Source organism: Biomphalaria glabrata, chromosome 17 (assembly GCF_947242115.1).
Source record: "Biomphalaria glabrata chromosome 17, xgBioGlab47.1, whole genome shotgun sequence".
In the NCBI taxonomy this organism is placed as follows: Eukaryota; Metazoa; Mollusca; class Gastropoda; family Planorbidae; genus Biomphalaria; species Biomphalaria glabrata.
The window spans coordinates 5931709-5950442 of record NC_074727.1 but is presented as its reverse complement, the minus strand read 5'-3'; the positions used below and the strand labels follow the sequence as shown (position 1 = coordinate 5950442).

The window sequence follows — 18734 nt, the reverse complement described above, 5'->3', positions numbered from 1 at the left end:
AAAAAAAAAGGGTCTCACTTGTTGATGCTTAGTTCATCAGTAGATATTTAGAGATAAAGATAGGTACAAGAATGCTGTGTAAGTTTAAAAATACAAATTGACCATTGCGCCTGGCTAGTAACCATACTTACATGCCCTCCCTGTGCAATGCGTATACCATTCCGAAGGCCACTGTGTATTTGTCCCATGTGGACAACCCCAGTGACCCCCACTATTTCCAAGTTCCCATCATAGTGAGTAGGCTTGTTAAACTGGTCCTCTCTCTCGGGTCCCCAGGGATTGGCTCCAGAGCCCCAACTATTCATAGAAATAGCAATTAATTTGTATGTAATCTATATAATTTGTGGATACTTTCATGCTATCTTAATGTTAAATGGCTACTGAAATACAAGTGTGGCTTTAAATTTAGAGATATTTTTTTTTTTCAATATTTGTAATATATGAGCTAAACCAAAGTAATGTAAGAGAAAGTGTTTTAAGTTTGAATTGATTTTGAAGTTGATCGATCTTACTTCATAGCTCATGACATTCTTTGATAAAGAAAAATGTCTTCTTCATTTCAATTGTCTGACTTAAGTCTTTACAAATAATTGAAATTCATGAAAATATCGGAGACAAAATTTCTTTCTAGACTGACTTAGGGAGCATTTTTTGGGTCATCATCAATAAAATATTTATGCCTCCTTTATAATAAATTAATTAGATAATAATCAACCAGTATGATGGCATGACATTAGAACTATAGCACAAATACCCAGTCAGAATAAAAAAAAAAGAGAGAACCTTACCTGAGTATATTAAGAATAATAATGCCTTCGACTGGAGGCAGTTCGATGAGCTTGCCATCTACTTCTACTTTAATGTTTCTATGGAGGTCTTTGCAAGTTTTTCTGTTTACCATTTTACGTAATCCCATTTTTAAATAAACTCCCTTGTTGTGTAGCCTGCAAAGTAGCAACGGTCTGATTAATAGAGTGCTGACTTAAGAATATAGTAGGGAAAAAGGAAAACACTATAAATAAAGTTATCATAGTGGTCCCTGGTCATGTGATTTGTGCTTTGAACTGTTGTCTCGATTGTCCTGGGAGAGGTTTGGGCTAGGGTGTAATAATCTTCAACTCGGATCATTCCAAATATCTAAAACAATCTAGTACATTGGCCTAGCCCCAAGTCTTTCATTTTCTAAGTTCAAGGGATAAAAAGTATTTATGAAATAATTGTTTGTCTTTATTGACATCTCCCTGTCACATTATGTAGACTCCATCTGATAATACAAACTTACTTCTGAGTAACATGACTCATTTCTTCCAAATAAATGATTCTTTATCATATTCATTCTCTATGCAAATTACTGAAAATTGATGATAATTCTTTTTCCAGTTTATGTTTGTAATACGTGTACTTGAAGTATGAAATTATTGTTTTTATAATTTTTTTTAAAACAAAACCATTTTTTATAGAATAAGATCAATAACCTATTTCTTCAGCAATACTAAAAAGTTGAAACATTTAGCTTGTCTTTACATGAAATTCAGTTTCCAGCTTAGACAATGTTCTTTATGTTTTTAATAATAAACATTTTGAGTAAATTAAAAGTTTCTTTCTAGCACTTAAAGCTTGTATTAAAGTTTAAGTAAGTTATCTTTTTTGTTTGTTTATGAGCGATTTCAAAATAGTTGGAACTTTATTTAAAAGTTTAGACAACCCTTTTTTTAAGTGTGTTTTTTTTAAATTTAATTTAATAACAGTTTCTATATTTTTTAAACTTAAAAATAATACGACTCTTCTTCAAAGAACTGTTGTGTGCTTCATGTTTGAATGTATCCTAGCCCATAATTTAGTGGGATTGTGGTTTAGACACCATTTCCCTCTACTGCATGTCATCACAACATCAGGGAGAGGTCTGATAATTTTCAAGTCCCAAGAGAAAGCGTCTAATATTTCACCTGGCTTTGCTGATAGGGGCGTACATATTTTGTCACTTCTGACATAACCAGTCCACTAACTACTGAACAAACAGATTTAAGATAAAAACACTATCACTAGCCAGCACAGTTTTACATTTCACCTGCTATTAAATTTATCTGGTTTCTCCTCTCGTGCCATATGAAAGTCAAGACAAAGTTCTGCATCAATGCCAATGCCAAAGTAATTGTTCATGACAAAGATGCTGGTCGGGTCCTCTGTAGTGTTTGCACTGTTGGTATCATTGGCGATGGCTACTTTAGTTTCATCTTGCTCCTTCTCATTAGGGTGGAATATAACTGTCCAGCTGAAAGGCAAGCATTTAGTAGAACCAAAGACAGTCTTCAAGCTGAAAACTTAACATAATATTCAACAGCCTAATGACATTTTTTCAGACTTGGCATATGAAAAAAAAATGGCTTTGCTTAGTAATAGTCTATACATTTCTTTCAGACTGAAATGGGACTAACATTAATCAAAGACATTTTAATGTTTAAATGATTAAAGGTTAGTTGTAATTCCTTCCTTTTATCCCTTTAGTTAACTATTTTAGCTTCTATTTATTTTCTGTGTCCCATAAACCCTCTGCAAGGAAGCAAACAACTCAAAATAGCATAGAGTTTCAGCATATATATAAATAAATTCATAAATATATTCAAAATCTAACCACTCTAAAATTCTTTAACAACTCTGGCATTAATAAATCAAGATGAAAAAATATTTGCGAGACTATACTGTGAGACTACAGGATTTCTCTATACAGTGTAATAATACTGTATAGAAAATATTTAGTTTTAAAATGACACTTTTTCATGTTGCTATCCATCAGATATTGTTTGAAACTTTTACATTTTGAAGTCAAAGACTATAAAAGGTTTGTTTCACTTTCAAGTTTGCTGGCCACACTACGCCTAGGTAGGTTTTACCTTTCTCAAACAACAAAGCATAGGCATCATGGAAAAAAAAAATGTTGAACTCTTAAAAAGAGTAAAACTCACCGATCAAGCTTGATTTCCTCAGCATCAATCACATCTCTGAGAACATTGAGAGGATCCTCACCTCCTGTGTAGCCTGGTCCCCAGCGTAAAACTCTTGCTAAATCATTACCTGAAAGAAAGACAAAGAATCAGCACATACAAAACCAGAAATTGTTATTTTTACTAAATATATTAACTATAACAAAATGAAAAAATGTAAAGTAAAAGGTCAGCTTACCTGTGCCTAAAGGTACAATAGCCATGGGTGGTGACTGACACTCAGCATCTTGGCCCACATTATCAAGACAGGATAGTACCCATCCGACGGTACCATCCCCACCACACACCAGGATTTTGTAGTATGGGATATTTCGGAATACATACAACCTAGAAATAGTAAAGATTGTTTAGTCTGCTATAATCATACAATACTAATTATTTCATTTTAATGCTAACCAAAACTTGGTAATAGTTCCTTTATTAATCATGTTACACTCCTTCTGGCAACAGTTCCCATGTTAATTTTAAAAAGCCCTTCTCTAAAAGCAGTTCTCTTGTAACTTATAATAATATACTTTGGCACTGCCCTATATTAAATTAAATTATGCAAAGGTGTATGTTGTGAATGGTCTACAATTTATACAATGTAATGTAAGAGTATACCCTGGCAGTGGTCCCCCATTCTCCAAGTTGAACACCTGGTGAGGGTTGAGCAGCTTCCTGAAAGAGGTAATGAGCTCTAGTCCCTGACAACCACCGCTCTTGACATTGACAAAAACCATCAAAGGTTTCACATAGTCTGGAATCATGTGCGGCTGAAACAAAGATAATCAGAGGGTAATCCCCAGTAGAAAGAAAAGAATTTATGATTGGGAAATAAACTATACTCTGTATTGATACAAACAAGCTGTGCCTACAAACCATGTCAGGCAACTTTATCAGTATAACAAATATGTCTAAGATATGATGATAGGAGTTAAGACTTGGACACTAGACTGCTTAATAAAATGTTTAAATGTTGGTGATAACTAGATTTCTTTTCTCAGGATTTAGTTTTAATAGATAACTTTTAAAAAATAACTTTATTTTATCAATCCCACAAATGATTAGAGCTAATCTAGGTGCTTTACTTTCAATGACCTCTGGCAAACAAGATATAAAACTTTTTAGCTCCTAAACTAGTCACTAAAGGCACTTCATAACTGTCTGGTGTTAATAGTGAAAGTGTTTTGTGTATCAAATTTGCAGTATGTATTCAAAAAAGAGGTTAATGTAAGGTTAATTTAGGTTCAGAAAAAATACAAGAATATAAAATATAAAGATAAGATAAGATAACTTTTATTGATCCAATCAAATGGAAATATAGTTTGACTACAATTGACCACCTCGGCGTAACTACTGTACAATTAGTACAGCTGTACATTAGTTTGTAAAGCTTCATTTGTTGTTGTGATTGAAATCTGTCCAAGGTAAATGTGCCATGTAAAAGTGTTGGATGGTAGTGAGTATAAGGATGACCAGCCACATGTTTTATGGTTAGGTCTAACAGTAATCTTTATTCTTTATACTTAAGTTTGCCTTTTTTGTTAGCTATTTTAAGTCTGTATAGTTCTCAAAGCACTTTGAACCTACATTAAGCTATGTAATTATTAATATTATTATCATTATTATTTATCATCATTTAGAACAATTTTCATTATGCAATGTGTAATAGGAACAGGCTTAATATATTTCTTTGAATGTAATAATCTAGTATTATGGAATTAAATTTCATGAAATAACTATAAAATCATTTCACTAGAACCTTCTTCTTCTTCTAAAATGAATGAACAAATTCATCCAAATCAATCGTGACATCACAGTACTAGCAAGACTGACAGTCAGCTTCCATTGTAAATAATAGTCTAAGCCATGCTTCCTTCACTTCAGAGTAATGGCTTGTGATAAGGAGCAACATTTTCAATGTGCACATCTTGTTACCAATATACTACAAACAGATCACTAACTTCTTGGTGTGTTTACTTACTTGAATATTAGGTAGCAGTAAAGCCAAAATTTGTTTTTCATCAAATGTAGACTCCTGTAGTATATTAAATACTGTTGTTGCTACTTCAGGTATTGTATATATGAGGACTAGTGAGCCATACTCATAGTAAATACCATCAAACTTTTCCCACTTATTTTCTGAAAAAGAAAACAAAAGAATCCCTTGAAGAGAGTAGTTTACTCAACAATTCACTCAAGATCATGACTACATCTAGTGCAAGGACCAGGTTTATCAGTTCAGGTCATTCTAAGCTTGGAGGATTTCAACACTGCCCTTTGTCATAAGTTAAAATCTGACATCATGAAACACAGCAGTGTTTTATAAACTATGCTGATCCATTTGTGACCAAAATTTTCTGTCACATCTGACAAATGTAGTCACTTAAAGGAGCATTTCTTAAACTGATTCATGTTGCGCTGTAACAGAAGTGAAACTCAACAGTTTGTGCTAGAAACATGACCTTTCACCAGAGCTAGGAAAGAATGAAAAGACAGGCATCTGGCTATTGACAAATGTCTCAACATAATGGCGAAGAACTTGACTTGGTTTGAGTTATCTTCCTAATCAAAGAAGCTAGCTAACCATTACCAAAAAAAGAGCATGTACCAGCCATGACTTCAGTCCAATTAGTTATGGCACACTAACATGCTAGAGACTACAGGAGTACTTACCTCTGCCTATAATATCTAAAAGTATTTTTTCATATTGTCTCTGTGACAAGCCAGTAGGTAAATTACCCACATACAGAGATATGCTGGGTCCATGGGGATCTTCTTTTTGTTGCAGATAAAACCTTGTCATTCGATTTTGGCGCAAGGATTCCTACACAAAACAGTTATTAATATCAATTATTTTAATCAAAATAAAAAAAATAAAAAATTCTCACAATATATCTGAAATATAAAACTATTACACAAAAAAACTCTAAAGAATTTCTTTCATTGAATCATTGTATAACAATTTAAGAAGAAACATGAGAAAAGGCAACCCTCTCTAAACAAAAGTTAACTATTATAAATATGAATGTTTGCTGAAGTTTTATTAGGGCAAGCTTGAATATATTTAATAAATGTTTAAAAAAAGCTTTGAATATAATTATTAAAGGAAATGTTTAAACAAATCCTTTGGAAACACTTAGTCATAAAAAGATGACATATTTTCTTAGGAGTCCTATGTTGAAATAAAATTTAGATTACATTTTTTACAGGCCTTATACATGTCATAAAAAATATGTTTGCTTTATTTCATGTACAAGCTTTGATTGATTTTTGGAGATAGTTATTCCTCTGCCCCTCAAACAGCTTCCAAAACAAAATTTAGAGAAGAAATCTAAGAGTGGAAGTAATAAATAAAAAAACTGTGATAAGACTGGATGATTGGGTTTGGTCACTTTCAGAGTAATGCTAGTCATAGAGTAATAAATAAAAAAACTGTGATAAGACTGGATGATTGGGTTTGGTCACTTTCAGAGTAATACTAGTCATAGAGTAATAAATAAAAAAAACTGGGATAAGACTGGATGATTGGGTTTGGTCACTTTCAGAGTAATGCTAGTCATAGAGTAATAAATAAAAAAAACTGATATAAGACTGGATGATTAGGTTTGGTCACTTTCAGAGTAATGCTAGTCATAGAGTAATAAATAAAAAAAACTGGGATAAGACTGGATGATTGGGTTTGGTCACTTTCAGAGTAATGCTAGTCATAGAGTAATAAATAAAAAAACTGTGATAAGACTGGATGATTGGGTTTGGTCACTTTCAGAGTAATACTAGTCATAGAGTAATAAATAAAAAAAACTGGGATAAGACTGGATGATTGGGTTTGGTCACTTTCAGAGTAATGCTAGTCATAGAGTAATAAATAAAAAAAACTGATATAAGACTGGATGATTAGGTTTGGTCACTTTCAGAGTAATGCTAGTCATAGAGTAATAAATAAAAAAAACTGGGATAAGACTGGATGATTGGGTTTGGTCACTTTCAGAGTAATGCTAGTCATAGAGTAATAAATAAAAAAAACTGGGATAAGACTGGATGATTGGGTTTGGTCACTTTCAGAGTAATGCTAGTCATAGAGTAATAAATAAAAAAAACTGATATAAGACTGGATGATTGGGTTTGGTCACTTTCAGAGTAATGCTAGTCATAGAGTAATAAATAAAAAAAACTGATATAAGACTGGATGATTAGGTTTGGTCACTTTCAGAGTAATGCTAGTCATAGAGTAATAAATAAAAAAAACTGGGATAAGACTGGATGATTGGGTTTGGTCACTTTCAGAGTAATGCTAGTCATAGAGTAATAAATAAAAAAAACTGTGATAAGACTGGATGATTGGGTTTGGTCACTTTCAGAGTAATGCTAGTCATAGAGTAATAAATAAAAAAAACTGGGATAAGACTGGATGATTGGGTTTGGTCACTTTCAGAGTAATGCTAGTCATAGAGTAATAAATAAAAAAAACTGTGATAAGACTGGATGATTAGGTTTGGTCACTTTCAGAGTAATGCTAGTCATAGAGTAATAAATAAAAAAAACTGTGATAAGACTGGATGATTAGGTTTGGTCACTTTCAGAGTAATGCTAGTCATAGAGTAATAAATAAAAAAAACTGTGATAAGACTGGATGATTGGGTTTGGTCACTTTCAGAGTAATGCTAGTCATAGAGTAATAAATAAAAAAAAAACTGGGATAAGACTGGATGATTAGGTTTGGTCACTTTTAGAGATTTTATGTGACATATTTTTTTTTTAAATCTACTGTTAAAGAGATAGGCTATGTTTAGCCTCTTTATTTAGATTATAAATATCTACAATTCAATACTCTGGCTGGCAAAAATGAACTCAATACTGTGAAGAGATGAAAACTGAGCTAGTTCAGTCATGTTGTAAGACAGGACTCATTGTCAAAAGTCATACTCTATGGTACAGTGGAGGGGGTATGAAGAAAGGTCATCCAAAGAAAATCTGGCTGGACAACATAAAAAAATGGACCGTCCTCTGTCTTGATATCCTTCTAAGAACAGCTGCTGATCAAGAAAAGTGGGGGGATTAGCTTTTGCAAACTGCCACAGCACCCCTACAATGAAAGTCAAGGGACAAGAGAATTTATTGATGTATAAAAGAGCACCTACCCGTCTGCTTTGTACCATTATGTGAAAGGGCTTTGCATTACGGTCCACTTTCCTTTCTGTAACACCTTTGTCTAACAATACCTCAATTAACTCAAAGCTGTCTGGATCTTTGTCCTGTGAAGAAAGTTTTAATTTTATCTATTAAGATGATCAAACAATAATGAGATTCTTATTGCCAGTCAGGGTCTTGCCAAATCATAAGCACATTTCTCTTAAGAAACTGTATGAAGAAACTGCAATGTATTCACCTTAAACAAATCTCAAACCTAGAAGGGCCATTTTCTCATTCTTCTTAATAATAATAGTAATATTAAGCCAGAGTCTTTGGGTCTACATCTCTCACAGAAAATAATAATGGCAATGTCTTCTACTCCGAAGATTATGGATGTGTGCAGTGTTTCACATGACTACTCAAACCCAGTTGTGACCTGCATACTTGTTCAGAATCTCGTGCAAACAAAGCTGTTGTCCGCTGGAGGTCTATTCAATTTTTCTATTCATCTTCTGCACCTGTCTTCAATAAGGATTTTTCTTTCGATATAAGTGTCTGTCCCATGGCCTTTGCAAGAGCTCTCTAATTGTCTTTCAGAGGTCATATGCTGCCAGCTAAAATTTTTTTAAAGCCTGACTTCTCACTTTATGTTAAGTATCAATGAAAAAAATAATGTTACTTAGCAAAGACTTAGTTTTTAAAGCTGTTAATAATTTTTATTTTCAATTAAAATGATTCATCAAATTTTATTTGATGTTCAGTCTAAGGTTAAAAGGGTTAGGTGTTGATAAATGTTGATATTACTAATTTTTTTTTCAAACATTTAAGTTATGTTTACTAAAAGAAATGGTGAACATTTAGGCCTACAACTTAAATGAACTTGTATAGTATACAAATCAAAGCCAACCTCAAAACCAAACTTCCTTAGCGCTGTCTTGATAACCTCTTCTGTAGTCGTGTCTTTGTTTAGATATATATTCTTGTAGCCACAGCTCACTCTGGTAATGTAAGATAAAAGAAACTTTATTCATGTTTAACATTTAACTAGATTTTATATGTATCCATCAAAGTATACAATTATATTATATATATATATATATATATATATATAGTCTGAACCAAGAACTAAGAATTGTAAACTGAGATTCTACAACATAGTTGTTACAAAAAGAATACCAAATACAAACACCAACCTTAATCCACCAGGATAAACTCTAATGACTCCACTGTCTTTCTTTTCTTTGTATCTCAAAAATATGGAAGGCCGTTTTCCATCAGGTGTTTTTAACTGGGATCTAACTGGCATGTTTTCCTCTAGCTCTCTTTCTCCTGAAAGCAAAAAAAAAACAACGTAGAAAATGTTTTTAAACTTTCCCTTAGGCTTACAGTATGAACTAAAGATATTTAACTCTTCTGATGAGGATGTTGAGACTTAAGAAGAAGAATTAATTTATATTCCTATTATGGAGTTTTCTTATAGAATTTAGTTTTCAACAGTATTAATCAGAGAGTTTTTAATTTAAATAATAGTCTGTTGCTTTGATTTAAAATGAAAATAAATTTAAATACTTCCCTTAATAGAAAACTACAATGTAAATTATACCTCTATTTAAGTTTATTATATTAAAAATAGTTATAATTATAATATATATATAGATATCAATATGTAAACACTTTTGTTCAATGTGATTAATTGACATCACTACTTGACTCTAAGATACTATGTACTTTTTATTTAACATAATGCAACGATGCTTACTTTGCCCTTTGTCATGCATTGTCCAATAAAAGTTATGCTACTAAACAAATTTAATTAGTTATAAGGTCAATTCATCAAACAATAACTTGCAGATATAATATTAAAGCCACAACACAGAATGTCCTTCACAGCAATTTTATATTAGTATTTTTCATCCATTACTTTGACAGTTACATTTACATTTAGTTGTTCATTCAATTCCTTTCTACACTTGTGTGCACGTTTTAAACTCATACAGGGCTCTAAAATTACTTGGATACAAAGTCCCCACTCCTCTCAAGAAACTATCTAATGTGTGTTTAGTATACACATCTTAAGATAATGTCAAAATGTGATTGGCAATTAATATTTGTTTATCATTATTGGAAGAGTTAGAATTTTACCAAGAGGTTGATATAATGCACCAGTTTTTGTCCACACTAATTAAAGTTATCCCACAACAAATTCAGTGCTATTTATTCATGAAAGAAATGTGTAGAATAAAACCTACTGAATCCTTGATTGGTAACTGTTAAGCTTTTTGGATAGTCCAGGTAAATTGATGTGTTGTCACAACAATTGGCACCTGTGACAAAATGTAAAGTTATTAATAACCCCATTGCTTTGTGACTTATTGCATTTGATTTAGAAGCATACTTTCTTTCAATTTTAAAATTAGTTTTAAATGATATAACTCTCTTTACATCCAGAGGGAAACAGAAAGCTAGTTAGAAGATGTAATATTTGTATAGAGATGATTTTATCAAACTGGCCACTTGAAAGAGATTACTGCAACAATAGAATTGTGGTAAAAGTATTTTTGTGTAGCCACAAATATTGTCTCTATAAAATGATCTAAAAATATTTATACACTGTAACTTAGAACATAATTTTTAGCTTTTGTTTATGTCTTAAAATTGATATAGTTCCTTAAAATATTTTGTTCTACACATATTTAATCCATAAGATTAATATAAAACTAATTTTCTTTTTGTTTTATACATTTTTTTTGGTAGAAATCAACAGACCGCAAATTGTCAAGTTTGTACACTCCTTCTTTCAAAAGAACTTTTTTTTTATTGGGGAGGGGGTGAACTTAAACCAAATTTAAATTTATAAACAATAAATCTTCTAAATCTTGTTTATCTTTGTCCAGAGATCAATGTAAAAGAATCTAGATCTAGTTCTTTTGAACTGAGAGCTTTTAAAACTGTGTTCTTAAGCCCTTGGCTAAACTCTTAGTGATTGATTGGCATATATCTTTGGATTTCTATTTAAATATCTTTAAGATTGAAGTGAATATTTGAGGAAGTGGATGCCAAGTGAATTACATGACCTAATCAACATATTTCTGCCTTGAAATCTTCATATTTCTATTCATTATTTATTTGTAATACACATATGAATTTGCTTTCATAAAGTGCTTCTTTCATGCAAAATGTAAAGTAAGTTCCCCTTTCAGACCTTGTGGTCTATAGGGCAGATGATGTAAAGGTCATCTGTTTCTGTGGCCTACAATTAACGAGGGTGCCATATGGCCAGCACAATGACCAACCGCCTTTACTATTCTCTAATTAATGTCAGGTACCCATTAGAGCTGGGTGGACTCAGAGGCATCCGAAGATCCCTAATCTCTTTTGTAAATCATTAAGTATTTGGGAGAAGGTTTCAATGCTGCCTTTAGGCACTCAGCATACACAAACTCAACTTCCCCCTGATAGGTATAAAAGCCTCTTGGTCACACATGCCCCCATTTTGAGGAACTGAAAAAATTTTCAGTGTAAAGGTTTTCAGCTTATGAGCCAAGGACTAAAATTAAATCAAAAGTTCTCTATTAAGAATCATTTTGTCATTGACTAGCGCTATGATGGTAGTTGATGAGGTTAGGGTATTTATTAAGATAATGCTTTCAAAACCAATATTTGTGCATAGGACATTGCAGAGTGCAGTAGTGCAAGTAAAGTGACTGAGTTAGTTTACAAACAAGTCAGAAACAGGATAAGACAACTTTTGGTCAATGTTAGGAAAATAAATCTGTGTTATTGTATAAAGAACTGCCTTAAACATTCATTAATATTTAGCAGACAAGATGCTGTGAACTCACTTTAATATCAGATCTGAACACTTGGAAATGTTTGTGTCTTACAAAGCCACTGTTTCTATTGGTCAACACAACACCAAAAAGTGAAAAAAAGGAATACGTACTCTTACCTAAGCTGGACTCCGTTGCTTCTGTCACATAATAGTTTTTGGGATCATCAGATATGTGGAATGTTTTAAGAGCTGCCTCCTGTTGACATATAACAACATATTTGTTTATAATTTCATGTTGAATACAAGACAGTGTATTACATTACAATCATCTAGGTCATCCAATACACTTACCAGAATAGCCTGTACTGTTGCATTTCTAGGTACTGATATTGTGCGGTACAAGCGTTTCTTAAGGGAGGCATTGCCATCAAACACCCTAATTATTTCACCTAATCAGAAATAGAAAATATTCATTATTCATGGAAAAAAGAAGCTGAATTGAATATATCTTGATTTTCAAATAAAAAAAAAAAGTTGAAATGTCCTCCCCATCTATATCATTATTTTCAATAATTTAACAAAATTATTTATTATATATTAATTTTATTAATAATTTCATAATTAAATCAATATAAGGATAACCCACAAAACTTTTTGAATGGTGGCATTTTTATGCACTTGTAAAACATAAAATAGATTTTTTAAAAATTAAATTGAAGGGAGAAAGTAGCCTTATTAGGCAATTATCTTATTGCCTTAATTTCATTAAAAGTGCAGGTCATCTCAATTTTTTTTATGGATAAATTAAATATTACAATTTATATTTTGTATGTTGTCATTAATGTTTGGACTTGAAGACTTGAAGACAAGCCTAATAATAATCATGTTGTCAAAATTATAGTCATAAATTAAAATTTTAGTTTATCTAACTAGATAGGCTCAAGTGTAATATTAGACAACTTCAGATACATTATCCTAAAGCTTCCAAAAGTAATTAAATATTTTTAATTTTTGAAAAGAACAAAAGTTAGGTTAAAAAAAATTGTAAATAAAATAATTTAAATACACTTATGACAAAACATAACACCTTATCCCAAAAACTATCTATTCAATAATTACGGCCATATATAAAAAAAAAAAATGAAGGATTAGCCATTTTGAAATGATAATTAAATATGGGCAGATGATAACTTTATAAAACCAATAATGAGTATCCAGGCCTGCTTAGTGAACTAGTTGACAAAACTTAAAAATTCACCATGTGAACTCATACATAAAAAAATGACCTTTATAATAAAAGGGATTCATGAGAGTTTTCATTTGATATTGAAGAAATCAAATGTTTTTCCAGCCTCAAAGTGTAGGGTCAGGCTTTTAACAAATTAGCTCTAAACCTAGTCTATATGGCAAAATATGTAAATAAAAGGAAATTTCAGAATTTAAAAAAAAAAGAAGAAATATTGAAAAAAAAAAATGCGGCTTCAAAAACCAAGAGATTTACAGTCTTCTTTATCTTTGTCTCTTCCATCTTTCTCTCTCGGCGACCGTCTTTCTCTTTCTTCATCTTCAGTTTTAGAGTCACCACTTGAGGACCATTCTTCAGAGACAGTGCGAGCTGAGAACAATAGTAATAAAACTACATCAAAACCTACATTGCTTCTTAAAGTGATAACACCTCTATCCACTAATAACAGAGCAACATTTACAACAACAAACAAACAGAATAAAATCAAGTTGAGCGTAGAAATGAAAAAAAGTTCTTCATCCAGATGAAATAAAATTAAATGTGATCCTTTTAAAATTTGTGAATCCCCAAATGTAATTTTTCCTCCTAATTGATTATGTTAAAACTTTACCTATATATCTCCTTATTACTTATTCGGCACAAGAATCATGCAAAAATATCAAGGGGATGATAAAAAAACATGAATTGTCATCTGTGCATATTATCAAAACATCATTTTCCTTTGTAAAAAAACAGTTATTTACACACTATCCCCTGATTAAATGTTTCAACCACTCACCTGGAAATGCTGAGCAGCCATCAGAACAGACAACAGAACCAAGGAGAAATTCAAAAGAAAAAAATTACTACAATAAAGTAACATTATATATACACTACTTAAACAGAAACAGAAACTTATTAATACGTAACACTGTAACTAATTACTACTTCAAAAAGAGTTACTTCAATTTTAAAATTCCTAAAACATTGTAAATCACAAATAACTTCATTTCTACTTTGTTTCAGCACCAATATTTTAAGAGGGTAAAGGAAAAAAAAATTCACTTGTCTTCCGGCTGATTCCCAGAATAGTCTCCATTGGAACTTCTAGACGAGGGATGGTCAAGCAAGAAGAAGGTAGGAGAATTTCTCGCAAGCTCCCAAACTTACATTCTACTGGCAGTGATCTATAACATGTGGCGTGGGCCTGAAAAAGTTGGCCAGCATAACAGAGGTATAAGTTTTGAAACATTATGTTTCCTTCAGGTATTACTAACCTTTACAAAATGATGGGTTCAAATGATTTATGAAAACAAAAGCAAGCTCTGAGAGAACATTTGTTTATATATATATTTACATATAAAAATGTTATAAAATGATGAGTGGATATTTTAAGTATTGTGTATCATGTATTTAGTACAATGATGAACCTTCTTTACTGTTTGTGGTCAGAAGGGTTCTAAGATAAACCATCCCATCCTTTACTAGGATTTGAAAAGAGTTTCTGGCAGCAAAGCATTTTACAATATGGTCACCATGTCTTATGGGTAGTGAAGAGATGCTTACCGTGACGCCGCACCATTCACATCTCATCCCTGCTAGACACTCTGAGGACCAACAGGTCTTTTTGCATGAAACACATTTGGAGTTGGGTGGCAGATTGCCTTCCCTCCAATGATGGTAATGAATCACATTCTAGAGAAACACAAAACACATCAATAAGTATATAGAATTATTTGTGTCAGGTCATTTTGTATTTATATCAAGAATCTAAATCAAAGTCTTGAACTTAGTCTTAGAGTTCTTTTCTGCTCATTTTACAAGAAGCAATCCATAAAATTTTGCCATTTCTTTATTTACTTTGCTAAATAATGCCACTCTAAGTTACAGTACTTAAAGTAAACAATAAACTAATTGGAGACATAGTACTGGATTCTCAGACAATAGACCAAGTAAAAATTTTTATATACCTTGGGAGTGTAGTCAGTATATCAGGTGGAACAGATGAGGACATTAAATGCCGTATAAATCTAGCGCGTCAGACATTTACACAGCTAAAACCAACCTGGAAATCTCCTCATCTCAAACAAGACTAAACTAAGAATCTTTAACTCTAATGTCAAGGCTATCCTACTGTATGGTTCTGAAACATGGAGAACAACTGAAGCGACAACAAAAAAAGTACAGACCTTCATCAACAGATGCCTGAGAAATATCCTAAAAATACACTGGTACCACAAAGTAGAAAACATTAAACTGTGGGAGATGAGTGGACAGAAAAATATAGAAGTGCAGATCTTAGAGAGGAAGTGGAGATGGATTGGTCACTTCCTTAGAAAAGATACCAGCAACAGAGCTAGGCAGGTCCTAGAGTGGAACCCCCAGGAAACAAGACGCAGAGGAAGACCAAAAAGAACATGGCGACGCAGTGTACTAGAAGAAGCCGAGAGAACTGGGAAGAGCTGGGAAACCATAAAAAAACTAGCAAGAGACCAAGGAGAGTGGTGTGTTTTTGTTGAGGCCCTATGTTCCATGAGGAACCCAAAGGAATGATGATGATAATGATGAGGTTACAGCAAAAAAAAGTTAAAAAGAGAAAAAGAAGGGGAGAGAGAAAGAGACAGAGAAGGACAGAGAGAGCAGGTCATTGTAATTTAATGTAACAGATGCTTAGAATTTACTGGTTAAAAGGTTGGTCAGTGGGAGAGTTAAAATGTGTTTTTTTATATTGGAAGTGCAAAAATTCAGGATGGGAAGTTCCTCCCTACCAGAAAAACAAAAAAAGGTTTTACATACACTCTCTGACTATTCCTCAGCTTATCAGTTCTCTACTGAAATATCTTATATACTCTACCAAATGATGAAGAGAAAAAGGTTTGCATAGTTAAGGCCTATATTATAAGACTTCCCAAACATCTTCTTGGCCAGTTAGTCCTAGTATTTGTGATTCTAATGCTTTGCTGTTATAGTTAGAGGCAATGTGTCTTGTTAATTCTGGCTGAACCTTCACCTTTTAGTGACACTTCAAATGGAATGCTACCCACAATAATACAAAAAAACACAGAAAAACTCCTGCATGAAGTGTATTTCTTTTAGAACTTTGAGCACATAAACTTATTCATGTAGCTTTTTTTTTTGTATGGGGGGAGGATAACAGATTGTTTCTGGTAAAGTGTCTGCAATAGAGCTATGCACCAAAGAGTTATTTAGTCCTTTAAAAAACAAAATGGTCTTTATACTCCAGGACACCCTCTCATTTGAAAAAAATCAAATATCTTAATATTGAAATACATTATATCCCTTTCATTAGTGTGCTATCACTAATTATAGTTAAGGATGGTGGTAAAAGTTTAAAAGATTTTTAGTTTCCAAGGGCATTAACATTATTTTTGTTTCTTTTCTTTTTTTGTGTTCTCTTTTCTTGTAAAGCTGTTTAAAATCCTCAAGCCAAAAGAAAAGATTGCTTGATTTTTTAAATTTAGGATCATGGAAGACCAGTTGCAGAACATTTTAGGGTTATTCATTAAGCTAAGCAAAAAAGTACAAAAGTAGAGTACCACATGTGCCTTAGTCTAATGTTTACATAACCTTTACTTACCCTATCCCTTTGAGGGAAGTAAGTTGCACATTCCATACAATCGCTCACTACAAAATCTTGACAGTCAAGGTGTGCATAATATTCACATACTGTTTTCAAACAGAAAAGTAGAAATGGATAAATAAACTTGAAATGAGTTACCATTTTCTATACAGGGTAGGCACAAGAAAAGCAGAAAATTTGTCAAACAGATATCTATTTTTAAAAAAGAATAACTTTTAAAGGCATATATAATGTAATATCACACTGATATATGCTCAAAATGACATCCGTGCATTTCACAGCAGGGTCTTAACCTAGATATCCAAGCTCATCTTCAAATCATCAATAGTTTATGTCACGTCAACAATTCTGAAGCTCTGCTAATAACAAGCTCCAACGCAGTCATCCATGACATTTAAGTCTGGACTTGTGGAGCTTGTTATGCATATCTCATCAGACCCTCAAATTTTTTGCTTTTCTAGAAAATACTCTGTAGATGTCTTAGTAATACTGTTTTTTTTCAATTAGAGTATTTTAATGAAATTATAGTTTTTGTTTCTTGTATTATTTCTTTCTTCTAATTGAAGTCCAAATTTTCTAGGTCAGGATATTCATTACATCAATAAAAGTCTATATTAAAAAGCATATTCTTTGAGTTAATGAATAAGCAAATAGACGCAAAGAGAGTAGTTAGAGATGCTTTCAATGACAAATGTAACTAATTATGAGTGTTTTCATTTCACAGTATATGAAATATGGTGATGCTACTTCTCAGGCTCAAACAAAGGCTCAGTTGCAGCACACTAGTAGCTAGATTACATTTGGTGTTATGTTCAAAGTGTTGCAGGTCAGCTACAGATAAAGAACATATTTTGTACTTTGCTTCAATGTGATGAAGCTTTCAAAGAAAATATTGAATCTGCATAATAAAACAACTGAAACGTAAAAGAATCATTAAAGCTTTTCCAAATACATCATCAAACTCAATTTGAGTGAGGGATTGAGGTTGAATCTTCTCTTGCAAAACCCCAAGTACATGTATTCAATGTAATAAAGGTGTATTTTTAAAAGAAGAAGTGGAAGTTGAAATCAAAACTGAACATTCTAACCTTTCTAAATTCTACCATTAACTTCCTCCATGCTTTATATAGCTACCAAACAACTCTATGCTTCCACAGCCTAGAAGAAAACATTACCATTTTCTAAACTATTTTTTGTGTCAGTTATTGGACATGGTGTTTGTGATGTGTTTTTGATACTGTAACTTACTTTCACAGCGTATAGCTAGACTGTCCTCTAATCTTTTCCTGCAGACATTACAGAATTTTCTTTTGAAGTGGCTTGGTTCTGACCAACAGTGAGCCACTGGATTCTGAAACACAAACTTAATTAGAGACACAAATTCATGAATAACATAGCATCAAGCAGGCATTCATTTAAGCTGGGATGATAGATGATTTATGGCAAGTACCAGAGGCATAGTACCATATAATGACAACAATTCTTACAGATCAATTAAAACAATACCTCATTTAGATTCACCAGTTAAAAAGTTACAACTTAAAATATACCCATGATGCCATAAGGAAGGCTAACTGACTATCTCAGCTGTCAACTTTGTAGTTTTATTATCATAAAAAAAAAAAAATCTCTTTACATCAGATAATGCTGAAATTTTGTAAACTAGAGCAGAATGAAAAAAGAGAGCCGCCCTTTTTTTAATGCATGACACTTTAGCAGGATTTCACCTTTTTTGCATTGATTGAAAATGAAACCCATCTTTAAACAATATTTATTGCTATTTGGTATTTCTAAGCATACACCCAGGCACAATGGCATTCATTTTAAACTGATATAAAGTTTTCACAAGCACATGGAAAAGAATGCCTTAACTCTCTAACAAGACAAGCTGACTTCTGTGCTTCACTTCATAGTTGGAATAGGTTGCTTATTTGGATTGGAAACCTGCTTTACAATTCCCACCCTGCACAACACAATTTTTTACCTCTAAATTATAGTAGCCCATAAGAGTGAAACAAA

At 32.3% G+C, this 18734-nt stretch overlaps 1 protein-coding gene across 1 annotated transcript in view; it reads right to left on the bottom strand.

Moving 5' to 3' along the window:
- The window catches only part of LOC106066884 (diacylglycerol kinase theta-like), a 31622-nt gene that overhangs the window by 4405 nt on the left and 8483 nt on the right, over positions 1 to 18734 (bottom strand). Inside the window, exons 3-20 of the mRNA XM_056015193.1 lie at positions 17964 to 18066; positions 16713 to 16801; positions 14681 to 14809; positions 14180 to 14321; positions 13391 to 13504; positions 12241 to 12338; positions 12067 to 12145; positions 9311 to 9446; positions 9025 to 9115; positions 8126 to 8239; positions 5661 to 5811; positions 4969 to 5126; positions 3606 to 3757; positions 3181 to 3329; positions 2964 to 3072; positions 2069 to 2272; positions 789 to 944; positions 132 to 297 (exon numbers count right to left, since the gene is read on the bottom strand). Coding sequence (XP_055871168.1) covers positions 132 to 297; positions 789 to 944; positions 2069 to 2272; positions 2964 to 3072; positions 3181 to 3329; positions 3606 to 3757; positions 4969 to 5126; positions 5661 to 5811; positions 8126 to 8239; positions 9025 to 9115; positions 9311 to 9446; positions 12067 to 12145; positions 12241 to 12338; positions 13391 to 13504; positions 14180 to 14321; positions 14681 to 14809; positions 16713 to 16801; positions 17964 to 18066 — 2340 coding nt within the window. The remainder of the gene's footprint in view (positions 1 to 131; positions 298 to 788; positions 945 to 2068; positions 2273 to 2963; positions 3073 to 3180; positions 3330 to 3605; positions 3758 to 4968; positions 5127 to 5660; positions 5812 to 8125; positions 8240 to 9024; positions 9116 to 9310; positions 9447 to 12066; positions 12146 to 12240; positions 12339 to 13390; positions 13505 to 14179; positions 14322 to 14680; positions 14810 to 16712; positions 16802 to 17963; positions 18067 to 18734) is intronic.